Here is a 19317-nt window from a genome sequence, read left to right as displayed (position 1 = left end):
TCATTTTTGACTTACAATGGGGTAGTCGTATCATTTCTCCATCGTAAGTAGAAGACTACCTGTATATGTATATTAATAGGTATATTAATGATTAATTAATAATAATATATATGAATAATTATTTTTATTAATGCACAATTAATGCAGCTTACATTTCTGTTTGACCACATTAAGTAAAAATATAGAAAATATATATGTGGTGAAATTAAAAACTTCCATTTAAAACACCATAATTACTTTAAAATATTTACAAGAATATTTTGTCATTATGCTCTATGTTGAGTTTGGTCTCACTAATAATAAACATACATTTGCATAAAGCATACCGGTAAATATTTTTCCTTGCCCATGTTGATTAGAGTATTAATTTAAGGTACATTTTGAACAGATATAAATGTGCGATTAAGTTGCGATTGATCACGAGTTAACTCATGACAATCATGTGATTAATTACAATTAAATATTTTAATCAACTGAAAGCCCTAATATATATATATAACAGCGTTGCTGCGATTTGTTTGATGAAGGCATGCTATAAAAATACATACATGTTTGTTTCTGTCAGGAATCCACCTGCCACGCCCCCTTCGGCCCCCTTCAGCGTGTCAGGTGTATTCTCGGCCGCTTTCTCTGAAGCTCCCGGCTTTAATCATGCACATATGGTGCTCGTTTATCACTCATCACCAGCTCCTATTTAAACTTCCACACTCTCACTGTCCGTTATTGTTGGTATTTGTTGGTTCACGGCGGTCGTTGTTATCACTCATGCGTATCCTTGCCCACCGGCACTCTCTCAACGGCTGCTCTTTTCTTCCCAAAGCGCACCACTTTCACGAGTTCTTCTGCGGCTGCACAGTGCCGATCGAGATAACTGACGTTATATGGCAAATTTTCCCCCCTTGTGCTCGAGATATTAGGGTTCGGCGACATAAAAAAGTTGACATAACCGATAAAAAATGCTTAGACAAAGCGAGAATTTGGCGGTTCCACTTCAAAAACGTTGACTTATTAGGGTTGTCGAGTTAACCGAGGTCGAGATAAGTGGGTTCCACTGTATGTATATATATATATATATATATATATATATATATATATATATATATATATATATATATATATATATATATATAGTATAAATATGACTGTTCACCACACACTTTGTCTTATGTTCGTTGTCCTCCATGCATGGTTGCTGTATTTGTTTATGCTCCTAGTCGTTATGCTAAGGTTATTTCTTTATTGATTCTTTGTTGATTCTTCTTTGATCTGCACTTATATCTGCTTCTCAATTATTTGTTATTACATGATCTTCTTATCCTTTTGGCTCCTCCCTTCAGGGGTCACCACAGTGGATCATCCCTTTTCACACTACTCTTTCCTCTACATCTGCCTCTCTTAAAACCAATTACCTGGTCTTCTCTCACCACATCCATAAACCTCCTCCTTAATCTTCCTCTTTTCCTCCTTCCTGGCGTCTCCATCCGATATACCCAATGTTTCTCCTCTGCACATGACCAAATCATCTTAATTTAGCCTCCCTCTCCTTGTCTCCAAAACGTCCTACCTCCCATTAATAAACTCGTTTCTGATCCTGTCAATCCTTACTCCCAATAAAAATCTCAACATCTGCTACCTCCAGCTCCACCTCCTGTCTTTTAGTCAAAACCACTGTCTCTAAACCATACAACATCGCAGGTCTCACCACAGTCCTATAAACTTTCCTTTCACTCCTGTAAATATCCTTCTATCACAAATCACTCCTGTCACTCTCCTCCACCCACTCCACCCTGCCTGCACTCTTTTCTTCACTTCTCTAACACACTCTCCATTACTTTGCACAGTTGATCCCAGGTACTTAAACTCATCCACCTTCTCCACCTTTCTCCCTGCAACTGCACCACTCCACTGCCCTCCCTCTCATTCACACACATGTACTCTGTCTTACTCCTACTGACTTTCATTTCCCTTCTATCCAGTACGTACCTTTACCTCTCCAGGCTCTTCTCAACCTGCTCCCTACTCTCACCACAAATCACAATATCAACCGCAAACATCCCTAGTCCATGGAGACTCCTGTCTGACCTCGTCCGTCAACCTGTCCATTACCATTGCAAACAGGAAAGGGCTCAGAGCCGATTCTTGATGCAGTCCCAGTCTTTCGTTCCTACTGCACACTTCACTGCTGTCCCACTGTCCTCATACATGTCCTGCACCACCCTCACATACTTCTCTGCCACACCTGACTTCCTCATACAATACCACAACTCCTGTTGTATGCTTTTTCTAAATCCACAAACACAATGCAACTCCTTTTGACCTTTTCTATACTTCTCCTTCAACATTCTCAAAGCAAATATTGCACTGTGGTGCTCTTCCTCAGCATGAAACCATACTGTTGCTCACAGATGGTCACCACTTCCCTCAGCTTCCACTACTCTTTCCCATAGCACACTCCTTCTCCATTGCTCAGGCATCCTCTCACCTTCCATTTTGTTGAATAATCTGGTTAAAAATTTCACTGCCATCTTTCCTAAACATCTTCTGAACAATGCTTCACTGGTATGCAGTGTTGGGCAATAACGCAGTTACTTTTGACAGTAACTAATATTGTAACGCATTACTTTTTAAATAAAGTAACTCCGTTACCGTTACCGTATGGTGCGTTGTCTGTTTTAAATGAATAAATTTGGGCTGAAGTGTAGCCTACAGTCTAAGCTGTTTACAGCAGCAACGCATTGTAGGATTGGTGGATGAGAACCACTGTAAACACTGTAAAGAAGACGCACTGTGGGCGTGTTTCCGTTTATTCAGGTCTGTGCGGCAGTAAAGGCGAGTCAAGGCGAGAGCAAGACGAGTTTCTCAAAGTGGAAATATGCTCATTATTTCACGTTAGTTGAGCATTAAGACAAAAACTTTTTAGTCAAATGTAAGCTGTGTCTTTCTGGTTCGAAGGTCGTATCTACTGCGATAAACAGCAACTACAATCTGTTGAAGCTCCTCCAGAAACTCCACGCCTCGACGAAGCTAGAAGCTAGAAGCTAACCCGGTGTTAGGTTGTACATTGTTGATAGTTTTCATACTTAAGCTGTAAAAGGAACATTTTTAAGAGCTCAACACAACAGCTTTTATGATGCCAAGCCACTTCAGTTTTTGATTGTGAATATATTATTCAGCTTGTTTTGTTATTTATTTCAGAAATCCTTGTGATATATTCAGTTTGTGCTGGTCTGACTTAAATAAAATAGTGTTTAAAAATGACTTTGTGTTTAAGTCAGTTTTGTGTTTGTATAGACCATTACGCATAAAAGGGCATTAATGGTAACATTAAAGAATGTTCTTTAAAAAAGTATCTAAAAAGTTACTTTTAACAGTAACGCATTACTTTTTGGTATAAGTAATCAACAAAGTAATTTAGTTACTTTTTGAATGAAGTAACTAGTAACTGTAACTGGTTACTATTTCTTAGTAACTAGCACAACACTGCTGGTATGTCATTTGGTCCAACTGACTTTCTACTCTTCATCCTCTTAATCGCTGCTCTCACTTCCTCCTTACTAATCCTATCCACTTCTTGCTTCACCATTTCCACATAATCCAACCTTCTCTTTCTCTCATTTTCCTCATTCATCAGCTGCTGAAAATATCTTCTCAACACATTCTCCTAACTAGTCAGCACATTTCCCTCTCCATCCTTTATTGCTGTAACATCCTGTAACATCCTTCCCGGTCCCTGTGCCTCGACATACAGTATAAATCCTTTTCTCTTTCCTTAGTGTTCAACTTCTCATACAGCACCTCATATGCCTTTTCCATAGCTTTCGCCACATCCCTCTTTACCTTCTGCCGCATCTCCTTGTGCTCCTGCCTACTTTTCTCATCTCTTTGTTAATCCCAATTCTGTTTCACCAACCTCTTTCTCCTTATGCTCTCCTGCACTTCCTCATTCCACCACCACGTCTCTTCCTTTCTATTTCCAGATGTCACACCAAGTACCTTTCTAGCTGTCTCCCTTATCATTTTTGCAGTAGTTGCCCAAACATCCAGCACCTCCTCACCACCACCGAGCCCCTGTCTGACCTCTTCCCTGAACCTCACACTACACTCTTCCTTCTTCAATTTTCATCATATTCTTTTTTCAGTCTTCACTATCCTCCTCATCTTTTTCATTTCCAAAGCCACCATCTACAGACCACCATCCGATGCTGTCTAGCTACACTGTCCCCTGCCAACACCTTATAGTCTCCAGTCACTTTCAAGGTTGTATTTCATACGTAAAACATAGTCCACCTGTGTGCACCTTCCTCCACTCTTATACGTCACCCTATGATCTATGATTCTTCTTAAAATACGTATTTACCACTGCCATTTCCATCCTTTTAGCAAAATACTACCACTATCTGCCCTTCCACATTCCTCTCCTTAAAGCCATACCTACCCATAACCTCCTTATCGCCTCTGTTCCCTTCACCTACATGCCCATTAAAGTCTGCCCCAATCACCAATTGTTCATTCCAAGATACACTTTCCACCACTTCATCTAACTCACTCCAGAAGTTTTCCCTGTCCTTCATCTCACAATCCACTTGTGGCACTGATGACATTTTTTTCATTACCCCTTCAACTTCCAGCTTCACATTCATCACCCTACCAGATACTCTCTTCATCTCCACTACACTCTTTCTGTACTCTTCCTTCAGGATCACACCTACACCTACACCATTTCTCTTTCCATTCATCCAACAGTTTAAACCCCCTCCAATGTTCCTGGACTTACTCCTTTTTTTTTTTACTCTCCAAACACAACACATCTACCTTTCTCCTCTACATCATATCAGCTACCTCTCCTTTTATCAGTTATAGTACCAACATTTAAAGCGCCCACCTTAACCTCCACTCTCTTACACTTCTCCTTTTCCTGCTGTCTTTGTAGACGTTTTTCTCCTCTCTTTCTCCTCCTTCGGCAAACAGTAGCCCAATTTCCACCGGTACCCTGTTGGCTAACAATACCTGTGGTGGTTGTTGGTAAACCGGTCCTCGACCGATCCGGTATGAAATGCTGGTTCGTAATCCGCATATTTGATTTGGCACATGTTTTACGCTGGATGCCCTTCCTAAAGCAACCCTCCCCATTTATCCGGGCTTGGGACCGGCACAAAGAGTGCACTGGCTTGTGCAACCCTAATGGCTGGGATTATTATTCATTATTACCTGATAATGACAGTTAAGTTCTGTATGCAGTATGTACTACTTATATCTAAAACTTATATTTTTTTCTTTAGATAAATCAACTTCACTTGGGATAAAAAAAAAAAACATTTGATTTCAGATGTGTAACGGGATTAAAATTCCTTTTTCTATCATTTAAATACTTTTAAAGGCTACATTTCTATGTCTGGATAGGAAAACCTACAGTAGGTGGACTGATCTAGCTGGCCACTGTATCTACTGTTTAAAACCAAAGTCCAAAAAAGTGGTATGCCAAAGAATCTATAGAAAGCTTAAGAAAAATAATTTTATATTATGGGAAAGCAAATAAATAGGCTGGTTTTTCACTCTGAATACTCCATAGAAAGTTAATTCAGCACCAGACATTAAGTCAAAGGACTGATCTACTCAGTGAAGAAAACAGCAGACAAATGCTCAAATAGATTTGTCCATAAAAGTCAGACAACCTAAATGTTGTCTTTCATCAAGCTTTAAACATCTTTGTTATGTAAACCTTTAATGAGATTGATTCAGCTATCCAAGTTTATAATGAGTCACAGAACTGATAGTAGCCAGCTTCACACATTCCCAAGGGACCCCAACAAACTTCCACCAAATCTTGGCTGTATTAAATTGTCAGAATCTAGGACAGGCTAGGCGGCTGAGAATTTCTCTGCCAGCAGGAAATGGGTTTGGGATTTAAGGCGAAACTTTGGCCCTCCAGCTGTAATTAGAAGCACTGCAGACGTGCCACCTGTCAGGCTCTTTCCTCCTTCACTCATGTAAATCTCCCAGTGGGGTAGAGGCCATGGGTAGAATCACACTGTCAGTTCTACTAAATTTTAAGGCATGTTCATGACGATGATTTCTGGTGCTGATTTAGCTTCTCGTAATGGATTCTGTAGGTGATGTCTGTGGAGACCACCATCCCATTTAAACCTGACGGGGATCACTGAAATAACCACTTATAATAATTAATGCTAAGAGCTATCATTATCAGAAGCACATACTTTTGCATGTCTGCATATATCTTACCAGCCACAGGACACAGCAGCCAGTCCAGGCATTGTGTGAGGGATTTGGTGAACCTTTCCAAAATTTTTTTGAAATTTTCCACACAGCATGGCATCATCTGGCAACACAATATGAGGTCGGCTTCTCACAGTGGGTAAGAAAGAGAGTTTGACAGAAAGAGCGAGAGACAACAGAGAAAGGAATTTTCCTCAGGTCCCATGCACACTGCAGGGAAGATGATTCACTTGTCAGAGATGATTTTGCACCTAAGCGAGGATTATATTTGTTTGAAGGTTTGAAGCATTTTCAAATACATTACTATAATTATTCATGAATGTAGAATCAGCACATACTGTATACACAATTATGGCATGTCCAGTTTAGGATCCATACCAGAGTATATTAACCCCCACATCCCAATTTTAACATTAACCATGGGCTAGTTATAAGAGTACTCCTTAGCTATTTATAAAAAATAACTGTACAAAATAGAAAATACAAAAAAAGTGGAAAATATTTGACAGAATTGATTATGCAACAACAGCCTAGAATGACGAGTTCAGTTTGAATAATTATACATTATATAAAGGTTAGATATCTGATACACACACTCATTCAACTGTGTAAGAAAGGTTAGCTATAACCATGCAATATACTGACAATTACTGTATTACTAAGTAACACTACTTACAAAAAGAAAAGATTTGAATTGATACAGTTATATTAACGTTAACAAAACAAATTGCAAAAATTATATTGTTCCATTTGATTTTATTATTTGAATGCCACAGGTTTTGTTTAAAAATCTGATATTTGCAGCTATACAATACCTATCCCTCCCTGGTGGTCTAGTGGTTAGGATGCAGCGTTCTCAATGCTGTGGCCCGGGTTCGATCCCCGGTCAGGGAACCAACCCCAGCCATTAGGGTTGCACAAGCCTTAGTGCCGGTCCCAAGCCCGGATAAATGGGGCGGGTTGCGTTAGGAAGGGCATCCAGCGTAAAAACGTGCCAAATCAAACATGCGGATGATCCGCTGTGGCGCCCCCTAATGGGAGAAGCTGAAAAAAAGTTTATACAAGACCTATCCCATTATTTTAAATGGGGGGAAATATGTATATGCCAGAAATGAATCAAAAAGAAGACTGTTTAAAAAACTGTTTTGAAATCTGCACATAAACTGTCACTGATAGACCAGGCTTCAATAACCGGGAGTAAAACAGGGTGTCGTTTATTGATCATGAATATGCAAACACAAGAGAGTAAGAAATAATAAACTGCGTCGAGGTTCACCTGAAGCTTAGCTAGGAGCATGGGAAACTCAGGTGGTCATAAAAATGGTAGGTAGTCCGGATGATCTATAGTCTGTAAACTGTAGATCGGACGGTGAGTGAAGGGGAAGAGGGACCTTATTAAGGGGACGGGTAAATAGAGGACAGGTGTAGGTGATTAGTAGGAGGGAGAGGCTGAGCGAGAGTGTTAAACATTCGAGGGAGGCGTGACTGGTGGCTCTCTGATCTAAACACACAAAATACAATGTTTTTTAGGTTTTCCCCACAAATGTCCATTACACCTGCACATTATCCATCACGAATAACGCAGAAGCACCCTATATCTGTGCATGCACTGATGTAAGCATCTAAACCAATCATTTCTGGTAATCAGGTCTACTTTCTGAAGAGGCAGAATTTATATTATGGTTCTTGCATATTGCCCAATTTATATTTTAAGCTGGTCTTTGGCTGCACTCATACCATTTCTGCCCAGCATCCTCACTGCATCCATTAAGATAAACTGCTTCAGTCAGGTGGAACAGACAGTAATTCATTTTTCTGATTAACAAATGGACTGATCTGCTACATTGAATACGTCATTGCCAGTTAGACCAAAATAAAACACATTCCTGATCATCACACCTATATGTAGACTTTTCACAAACTGTTTGCCACAAAGCTAAAAAGAAACAGTTGTTTAGATTGTTTTTGTATGCTGTAGTTTTATGATTTTTTTTTCACTGGAACTAAGTGGCCAGAATCTGTCTTAGCATTACAATGCCCCTATGCATAAAGCGATCTTTAGGATAAACTAGAATGCCGACTGCACCCCAGACTGTCTTACTCAACATCCGTGCCTGAACTCACTAATGCTCTTGGAATGGGACATTTATAAAGCAAATCTATTATCTGTATAGTGTATTTAACCTTGGAGTTGAACATTTATTAGAATTACATTCTTCACAATTTGTCGGTACTATTTTTTATAGAATTGTTTAATGCAATTTTGACAGGTTGAAACAATAAATGTGTGTTCTAGCTAGTTGTGTTTCATTTTGTTTATTTACATCAAACCATTCCATAATCACTCCTTCTTCCCGGACACTTGTGCCTGATTCTGATCACACCTCTGTAAGACTGAGTAATGTGATCTGAAAGAACAGATGTTTGGATGTGTAATTAACTCTTTTCTGAATCATGGGTTTGTCATTTTTCAGTTTTACCATATCAGTTTTTACTATAAGTTCCAGTTAAACAGCTGCTGGATGACTCATGTTAAATGCCTTCTTCGGCTGTGCATTATCCTTGATCGGTGTCGCTAAGGTCCCTGGTGTCATGTAGTCAAGAGACACAACCTTGAACACTCGTCCATCATTAGTAAATTAAACACCATCTGCTCATAGTTTTTTTTTCCACTTCCATGGCAATATTGCCTTGGCTGCACAGGCTGTGCCAGCTTGTCCTTGATGACTTCCCAGGCAGAGCAGAGAGCCAACTTATCATTTTATCTACTATATACGAACAGCTGCTCACTCAGACACACCAGGGAATCAGTGAGTCAGCACATATGGACTTCTGATTCCTATTGATTTGCTCTGTAGTCTAATCCAGGACTAACCTACTGCCTCCTTTCGGTCCACCGAAATTTGTACAGCTTAAATGTATTCATAAACTGGTTTGTCTCATGAAAATAAATTAAATTAGGTTTTTCAGCTCACAGTGTGATGATGCCTGTTTCCCAGGTTCTGCATGAGCCGCTGATCGATGAGGACCCTGTGTTCATCACCACATGCACAGAGAGAGAGCTGCGCAAGAGGAAGAAGAGGAAGTTCAGCCTGTGGGTGCGACAGTGCAGCTCTACTGGCTTCATTTGTCAGGTTAGCCAGAAACACAATTGTGCAGCCATCATGTATTATTTCACTAATACTTAATGCAATTATAATCCTATACAACCATAATGCAATAATACAATACATAATACAATCACAACCACACCACAGTTTGTAATAAATTATAGGAACTGTATATAAATGTACGATCAATACAGTATATATGCTGCCAGTCAACCATTTCTCTGTTTATTTTAAATACTCTAAAATAATAAACAAAAAGTGTAAAAATATAAAACTACAACTTAAAAAAGTTGTGACAAAAAGTGAACTCAAATTTCTTTATTTTTTATTTATTGGAAAATCTATCTAGGTCTAATTGAAAAAAAGCATATGGTATATTTTAATTTTAGCTACAATGTGATCTTAGTCACTCAGCATGTGTGTGAGAAAATCTAGTAAACAGCTACTGTAGGATTTTTGTCTGCTTTATTTATGCTATTTTAAAATAGTGAAATTGCGTACCCAAAGAGAAATACATGTCAAAAATTACAGTCGACTATTTACATGACTGTTAACTTTACTACTGAAAGATATTAAAACAATAAATATTAATTACAATGAAAATACTTTTATGGTCATTAAATTAACAAATTAAATTTTTAATGCTATTACATGAAAATAATCAATGATTGGAAGGTGTGATGTGGCACAAAGTGGAGTTACTGTTCCAAATCAAAATATATTCATTTCCTATATCCCAGGAAGAAGAGTTATTTTAAAAGCGATTCTGCTTGTATACAATGATCCCCTGTGCAGGTTTATGTACACCTGAAGGAGGGCTCTGGTCCAGATGGCCTTGATACACTGAAAAACAAACCCCAGCTCCACAGTCTGGTGGCCAGGCAGCTCTGTCAGAACCTGTCTGGACGTAACGCCATCATTTTCACCGGTCCCAGCATTTCCAGTCTCGGCCTGTTCCAGGAGTTTGAGAATCAAAGTGAGCATTACAACTCTTATCCACATCAATCACTCACACATTTCTAATAATGTAATGCTTTTGCTTTTTACGATTTCCCTTGTGCTTATTATAATTGGCTTTATAATAGGAAGATTTCACATTTGTTAGGCTTGAGACATAATCTTGATTCAATCTCAGTTCATCAGCACTTTCTGTTGTTGTCTCTTTATCCAAAGATTTTTAAACACTTACAGTTTTCAATAACATTCTAGAAACGAGGAAGTAGTGGATCTTGACTTGCTAGTGGAATAATGTTCATCATGCATACACAATCTGTTTAAATGGCTGCTAGGCAAAATCTACCTACACACCTGCTAAAAGAAGCTTTTACACAGTTGATCCAGTTTGCACAGATAATAGCCGTAAATTTTTTTTTTACATGGACTGAATGATCTAATAGCAACCTACACAGTGCAAATGTTTATCTGCTGTGGTTTTATGCTCATGTATGTTGATCATGAATGTTATTTTTTTTAAATAGCTTTTTAAAATCCTAGTTGTTATCAAATATTTTAAATACACACAGACCAGGCATAGCATTATGACATTATAACATTATGACCAGTGAGTGAATAACAATTATTCCTTTTGTATAACAATTAGATATAATTATCTCTTCTTTATGCCACCTGTTAGTGGGTGGAATATATTTGGCAGCAAGTGAACAATTCATATATACACACAATGGAACCTTGATACTCGCGACCTTGACACTCGCAACCTCGATAGTTCACGGCTTTTCATTTGGAACCGGACTATGAGTAACTCGCTAAAAATCTGATAGTTTGTGAGAAGCTGCAAGTGGCTTGAAAGTTACAATTAAAATTTCTAAGTCACCATAGCTAGCTCATCAGAGATAAATACACATCGTTCACCTTAACTGTTAAATTCTATTAAGCTTATTTGAGACAATGTCTGTTGTAAAAAGTGCTATAGAAATAAACTTGACTTGATAAATTACATAAATATTTTAAAATTATTATTAACTTAAAGTAGTAAATAAAACATTTCTGACAAATATTCATTGTGTGGCACAATTTTTTATTAACGCACATTTAATGCAGCGCACATTTCTGTTTGACAATTTTTTATTAAATATATAAATAAATAAACAGAAATTAAAACCTTTAACACATCACACATTTATTCACGATGTCATTTTTTTACTTCGATATAAAAAAAAATAATAAACTCCACCGATTCATTTTTTTTAATCACTAAACATTTGTTTTAATGATGCACCAAGTCTCAAATCAGCACCAAAATCGCCCATGATGCAGCAATCCAAACCATCCGTGTTGTAAACATAGCAAAAGTTGCATTTGGTGTCATGATGAATCACGGAATTTAAAACACCATCATTTAAAACATTTACAAAAGTATTTTTACGAGCTGCCTTGTCATCTGAAAATGTAAACAGGCTCGTTTAAGTAAATTGCATATAATTAATAGACCCTTAGTTAAAAAAATTTCTTTGGCTTATTGAGAATTCCCTGCTTCAAAGATGAAAATGCTGTAAATAAATCTCAGTGTAATGTGTTTTTGTATATACATTTCTTTTTAACTGAAAATGACAAATGTTGCCCAATATATAATCTTCCTACAGTATATTCTACTGCTTAATAGTCTTGATGATATGATAAATGTAACCAAGAAATTGTCATTAACCACAAGATTATCAGTATACACAGTACAGACCAAAAGTTTGGACACACCTTCTCATTCAAAGAGTTTTTTTAATTTTCATGACTATGAAAATTGTAGATTCACACTGAAGGCATCAAAACTATGAATTAACACATGTAGAATTATATATGGAATTATATACATAACAAAAAAGTGTGAAACAACTGAAAAATGTCATATTGTGGGTTCTTCAAAGTAGCCACCTTTTGCTTTGATTACTGCTTTGCACACTCTTGGCATTCTCTTGATGAGCTTCAAGAGGTAGTCACCTGAAATGGTCTTCCAACAGTCTTGAAGGAGTTCCCCGAGAGATGCTTGGCACTTGTTGGCCCTTTTGCCTTCACTCTCCCTATGCCATTATGCTATAAGGCATATAGTGCCTTTTCAGCTTAAACCTGACACTCTGCTTGAATTTGTCTTTACCGTTTTCTTGGTTTTAGAGACCTTATCAAAAATACTGTTGTTATTGTAATTTACACCCTGAATTATCATGATTAGATTTCTTACCATTCAAACCCATGCCCTATGTACACAACTGTATCAAGTGTTTAAGTCGGTTGAGTTAAATTACATTATTATAAAATTACAGGAAGCTGATGCTGTATCATACTTTGTTTTGGTTTGTGTAGATATTTATTGCTGTGGGCTGCTCAGCACCAGAAAGAGTGACTGCACCGGACTGCCCACATCTATGCTGCGTAACTCTGAGGGCCCTCAGCAGCGTGGCCAGTCTCACATCAAGATGAAGGGCAATATGTCACTCATCAGCTGGTACAACAAGGGCAACTTCCGATTCCTCTCCAACGCCTACTCACCAATCAAACAAGGTAGAGAGCAAATCTCATAGCTTGATGTTTGAGGGTTCGAATCCTGCAACCTGGGGATGTTTGAAAAGATTTTTACCCTAAACACTGGATAAATGACTCCTACATAGCAGAAAATGTCATAAAAAAAAAGAAAAATGTTAATATATGAAATTTCATAATCAGCTATATATAATATTACACATCACTTTATTTGTATGCAAACACTTTACAGTTTTGAGAGGCCTTAGGCACTCCACTCACTAGTAACTGATTTCCCTAATACCTTTTGCATACTTTTCTGGCAACAAGCTTCAGGATCCCCAGGTTGTAGCTTAATCTGGCACTACAGAGATGTGCCATGTATCAGTTCTAAATAGAAGAATACACAATGAGTTTATTGGAGACTAGAAATAGAAACTAGATTAGATTAAAACCAGTTCACAGACTTTACAATGCTTGTCAATGCTTGACCTCTTATAGCTGGTTTTTCAGTTAGGTTACATATTATTTAAATTTATGATATACATATTTATGAGTTAAATTAATGTTGATTTGATACTATGTAAATGATGGTTTAATTTTTAAATATGTAACACGAATCAGCTGATATTTTTAGCTATCATGAGTTTTTAGCTTTGAAAACTAAATGTGGTATGCGGAATGCTCCCAATATAGACACCTAACCACAATAACTGCAAATGTTTGCTAGTTTCCGCCCAGGAAGCATTCTGTGTGTCAGGTTTTGTGCTGGTGCAATAAATGAATGCTGTAGATGCTAATAGATCATGACACATGAAGCACCAACACATTATGTTTCCTGCCAGGCTTGGATTCAATGCCTTGATGATTTCTGACAGCAGACTTCCGAAATGTCAATTATGTTGGTGACAGATTTGCATTCAAACCACAGTTTTTTTTTTTTCTTTTTTCTCACCCAGTACTGTATACCGGGTTTCATGCACCTACACTTGTATCTGATTGGCAGGAAGAAGCAATACTTTCCTTATTTCACCCTAATCAGTGCCATGGCACCAAACCATGGCAGAATTTCAGTAATTTTAAGACTAAACTCTTTTGCGTTATTTTTTAACACGCTGGCACATTAATGAAAAAGCACCCGGTGAGGGACTCAATATTGCTTCAGGCAAAGAGAGTGTTTTGGTTTTTAGCGGACTGAGTGACAGTGCAGCTCATAGATGGAAGCTTTTAGAAAGATGTGCTGGAAAGATGTATGCAATAGAAAAAACATAACGTCTGAAAAACGAGGAAAGGAAAGTCATTGTCTGTGTATAACCCAGCCATGATGCAAATCAAAGGTGACAGTAGAGTCAATTTTTAACCCTATACAGTGAAAGTGTATCTGTATTTTGACATGTTTGTCCAATGCTATAACTAATCCACTAATCCAGCCTCTAATCTACTCACAAAGAACTCGCAAACAAAATATGGCTTTACTGTGATATTGAAATTTGACCTCGCAGTTGTTGTGCAGTGTAGTGACAAAGCTCATAGAGCTCATGCGAATGAAGGAAGTATTTCTGCTTTCCAGAAACTAGTGCTAACCAGGTTGCAGACATTTGAAAATATAGTTGGCTTTCCAAAAGAATTTGTGCATAAACACTTTCAACATTTATATTGTTTTCCAATTATATATATTTTCCAACAAGCGGCCCGCAGGCACCTAGTAGCCAGCATGGAGTCTGCGAGTTGCCTACCAAGCACACTTATAAAATAGCCTCATTTTAACCTCATTTTACATAAAATAATAATAACAGTTATACACACTATATGGACGGAAGTATATTGTAAAATATATAAAATATTGGGACACCTCACTTTTATAGCCATATGTAATTCTTCCCCAAATTTGTACCATCAAGTTGGAGTGACACAAGGATGTCTTGTATACGATGTCTTTTGGATATGGTAGCATTCAATTTTCTCTTAACTTGAACTAGGAAACACAGATCTGTTCATGAACATGCTCCTGTGCACAAAGCCATTCCCATGGAGATATAGTTTACAAGGGTTGGAGTGAAAGATCTTGAGTGGCCTGCTATAGAGCCCTGATCTCAACCCTAGTGAACACCTTTGGGATAAATTGGATTGCTGACTGCACCACAGGCCTCCTCACTGTACGTACAGCAGCACAGCAGCAGTTCTTTGGTGCAATAACCATATGAGTATATCCACTGAAAAAAGAGTATCCACTGAGGGTACTAATGTAGGACCCAATCTTTAAATAAACTTTCTTTAGGTATGTTGATTAATTTTAAGCATTTCTGTCATTAAGAAAGTTCAAGCCAAACACTAACATATGTCTAGGATTCACAGATGCAGTACATAGCAATATAATTGCACTATATGACATTTGCAATTGTGTGAAGGAAAAACACAATGGTTAAAGGCTATAGACCATCAGCTGGAAGAGTTGTGGTGTTTCAACTATTCTATACTGCAGTGGATCCTAATGCTGATAAGGACACACACCTCTGTGTTAATCCTAAAGACAACCAGAAGAATAAACCCACAGCCAAATCTTTCTTTTTCCACTTTTTTTTGTGGCCTGACCATATCTTACTATAGTTATAAAGGATACTCTTCAGTAAGAGATGTGAGCTCATGGTACCCGCACAATATCAACTGATAGGTAATTTGCATTCAGTGGCAATGAACTGTAGTCATTCAAACATGGCATTGTATTTAATAAAGTCATTAAATTCTGCTGAATTGCAATCTAGGGTTTTTAATTACACAAACACAATAACATACCAGGCCTATTTTTTTGCATGAGTGGGTTTGTAAATGTTGCTTTAATTAACTATTATAACTAAAAAATTAAGATCTAAACTCATCTGCTATACCCATGTTACTGTATGTAATACATTAACGTAGTCACTGGAAAATCAAGATTACTATGCACTGTAAGATAGGGCTGTATTCAGAGCTGAGTTAAGCACATTTAATACTGATATTGTGATTTTTGGTGAGAGTAGGGAGCAGGTGGAGAAGAGCCTGGAGAGGTGGAGGTACGTGCTTGTGTGTGAATGAGAGGGAGGGCAGTGGAGTGGTGCAGTTGCAAGGAGGTGGAGGAGTTCAGGTAAAGGTAAAGTTTATCTGCAAGAGTGAAAGTGAAAGGGTCTGTGGTGAGACATGCGATGTTGTATGGTTTAGAGACAGTGGCATTGAGTAGAAGACAGGAGGTGGAGCTGGAGGTAGCAGAGCTGATGTTGAGGTTTTCGTTGGGAGGGACGAGGATGGACAGGATTAGAAATGAGTTTATTAGAGGGACAGCGCATTTAAGACATTTTGGAGGCAAGGTGAGGGAGGTGAGATTGAGATGGTTTGCACATGTGCAGAGGAGGGACATGGGGTATATCTGTAGGAGAATGCTGAGGATGGAGCCACCAGGAAGGAGTAAAAGAGGAAGACCAAGGAGGAGGTTTATGGATGTGGGGAGGAAGGACATGCAGGTAGTTAATTTGAAAGAGGCAGAAGTAGAGGACAGGGGTATGGAGACAGATGATCTGCTGTGGCGACCCCTAATGAGAGCAGCCGAAAGAAGAAGAAGAAGAGGAAGAAGAATACTGATATTGCTTACATCTGTATTCAGATCAGTAACTATAGGCACTTTTCAGAAGTTGCATAAGATTTACACAAGTGGGGCAGAGTTTGTCAGGGACATTGTCATGCTGCAACAGATTTTGGTCTTCTATTTCAAGTGAAAGAAAAATGTCATGCTCCTGCCTCCAAAGAACTTTGTGCCAACATTTTGGGCAAGAAACACAAATGGCTGGAAAAGTCAGGTGTCCCAATACTGTGGTCTATATAGTGTATTTTATTGTCAGTCAAGTACATAACTAACTGTTGTTACAAAATGTAAAAAATCCAAAAGCAAACTGTACTGGATCAAGTGCTATTTTATAAGTAGGAAAAGAGGCAAAAATATAAATATGGCTTGTACTGATCGCTGGTTTATACAATACTGATAATATGCTGTAACTAAACTCCTGTAAAACTTTGGTATTTAGTTAATCTTTAAGTTATATCTGAATTTGTATCTTTTTTAACATTTTTACAGCAGCCAGGTTCTAACATACAGTGATCTCTGGTTTCAGGTGTAATCATAAAAAGGAAGAGCGGCGAAATCCCGTGTCCTCTGGCTGTGGAAGCTTTCGCTGCACACCTCAGCTACATTTGCAAATATGATGACAAGTACAGCAAGTGAGTTTACATCATTAGTTGTGCTCTATATCATCTACACATGTCTCTTCTAAAATAAAAGTCTCATCACAGAAAACATACATCTTAATAACAAATACATATGTTTTTAACATCTCTTTATGTACTGCGTCCACCTAATGAGTTCTTGTTTACGTGGTTGCCATTGAAACTATCAGAAGTTTGGTAATTATTTAGCTGTGATTTAAATGCTTCAATTTGTTTTTAATTCATTTATCAAACTGGACTGCTTGCTTTTAACTGCTTTTACCAGGGTGTCTAATCTTTTCCACAAAGGGTCATTGTGGGTGCAGGTTTTCATTCCAAATTCGATCCCAATCAAGGGCCACGCCTTATAGTCATTGACAATTAATATCATTAGATTTAAACAGGTAGAATTTTGTGTGAACTTGCTTGGTTGAAATAAAAATCTGCACCCACACAGGGACACCCCTGGCTTATACCATGTCATGCCTACCTGCCAGCAGTGAGAAGTTCAAGCATTTGTTAATTTTTGCAGTGAAAACTAACTGATTGAATAGAAAAATTATGGTTAATTATTTTATATACTGGTTATTAGATCACAAATTATTTCCCTAAATCATAGAGAGAGAGAGAGAGAGAGAGAGAAAATTATATGTATCTGTGCTGCATCTCTACTAATAATGAAGCTGTTGGTGTTAATTCCTTGTGCTGTTACATTTTTTTTGTTGCTAATTTCTCATGTTAGCCTTGTCTTGTACAGTTTATTCAAATTCTTACACCTCAGTCCTTTTATCAAACTCTCCATATTCACCATATAATTTACACAAAAATTTCACACAAAAACATTTCTTTAGATTAGTGAGGTTGTAAGGAATGTTAATCTTTGCCTCATTATGTGCGTGACTGTGACTACATGGGGGAAGAAGTAGCTCAGGGTTTAAGGTGTTGGACTTCTGATTGGAAGATTGGAAGTTTATATCCATGTTGCCAAAGCAGGCCCCTGAGTAAGGCCCTTAAAACTTAACTATTCAAATAGAATAATTGTAAGTCGCTCTGGATAATTGCATCTGTCAAAAGCCATACATGTGAATTTAACAATAATCTCAATTGTTTATATATCACAGCCAATCAGAATTGAGAGTTCAGACAGATCATTCAATGATATCTTTTCTGTAGTCTTTTTGCTATTTTCCTTGATATGAGGTAACGTGTGTATAGATATCTCAGGTAAATGAAGCAGCCATGGATGAGACAGTTTTATGAGCAGTGTTTTGAATAATGCACACAGGTACTTCATTTTCCACAAACCCAACAAGACGTGGCAGCAGGTCTTCTGGCTCACCATCAGTATCGCCATTAACAACACCTACATCCTCTACAAGATGTCCGACGCCTATCATGCTAAACGCTACAGCCGCGCACAGTTCGGCGAGAGGCTCGTGAAGGAGCTACTGGACTTGGACGACTGCTCACCTACAGAGTGAAGTGACCGCATGCTGTCTAACACAAATTCACCCAAACACACACACAGCCAATCACGCATAGACTGTGACAGCTCTCGGCCAGGGGCTGTTAGGCTCACGATAAAGACATTTCCACGCGTTGTATCTGTGACAAATCAAATCGGTGCCAAGTGTATTTAAATTCAGTCTCTCCGTTATCAGCCTCACTCCTTCTGTACACCACAGGACCCTGTATATGAGCCATTCCACTGTCTGTGTTTCCTTCTGCTGCATGACGAATGTGAGCGTACGACCCTGTAAATGTGTAATGATTTTTATGATAGTGTTTGTGTAGATTGAACCCCGTGGTAAACTGTTTTGTGGATTTGCTTCTGTATGTCACAAGAACTTGCAGCACTGATCAAATAATAATAATCAAAATAATAATAATTATTAGTAGTAATAATAAACACAGCGATGAAAATTTCCACGTGGAAATAAAGAATGTAGTGTCATTTAAAGTCTCGAAATGGAAGCTTTAAATGTCTTCCAAACGTTTATTTAAATATATATATATATATATATATATATATATATATATATATATATATATATATATATATATATATAGGCTGTTACAGTTGTTTGCAAAAGTTGGTATACCCCTAGGACAAAATGAAGAGCAATGAGTGGATTATAATCACACATTTTTTCTTTAGAGTGAGAAAGACAAAAGGTTCATGTTCAGATATTATTACTATAATTTAAAAAAAAAAAAAAACCTTTTTCCATGATTTATCTTAATTGCCTCCGATTTTTTCCATGTGCACTAAAAA

At 37.8% G+C, this 19317-nt stretch overlaps 1 protein-coding gene and 1 non-coding gene across 2 annotated transcripts in view; both read left to right on the top strand.

Annotated features, from left to right (window-relative positions):
* The window catches only part of pgbd5 (piggyBac transposable element derived 5), a 32638-nt gene extending 13670 nt beyond the window's left edge, over nt 1-18968 (top strand). Inside the window, exons 3-7 of the mRNA XM_046835157.1 lie at nt 9234-9368; nt 10140-10320; nt 12657-12854; nt 16952-17057; nt 18328-18968. Coding sequence (XP_046691113.1) covers nt 9234-9368; nt 10140-10320; nt 12657-12854; nt 16952-17057; nt 18328-18523 — 816 coding nt within the window. The 3' untranslated portion in view covers nt 18524-18968. The remainder of the gene's footprint in view (nt 1-9233; nt 9369-10139; nt 10321-12656; nt 12855-16951; nt 17058-18327) is intronic.
* On the top strand, nt 7057-7128 carry trnae-cuc. Its single transcript has one exon. It is a non-coding gene; the product is annotated as a tRNA-Glu (tRNA).
* Nucleotides 18969-19317: the final 349 nt, after the last annotated feature.

This window comes from Silurus meridionalis, chromosome 2 (assembly GCF_014805685.1).
Source record: "Silurus meridionalis isolate SWU-2019-XX chromosome 2, ASM1480568v1, whole genome shotgun sequence".
Lineage (NCBI taxonomy): Eukaryota > Metazoa > Chordata > Actinopteri > Siluriformes > Siluridae > Silurus > Silurus meridionalis.
The sequence above is the reverse complement of the archived record's forward strand: the minus strand, read 5'-3'. Positions and strand labels throughout refer to the sequence as shown.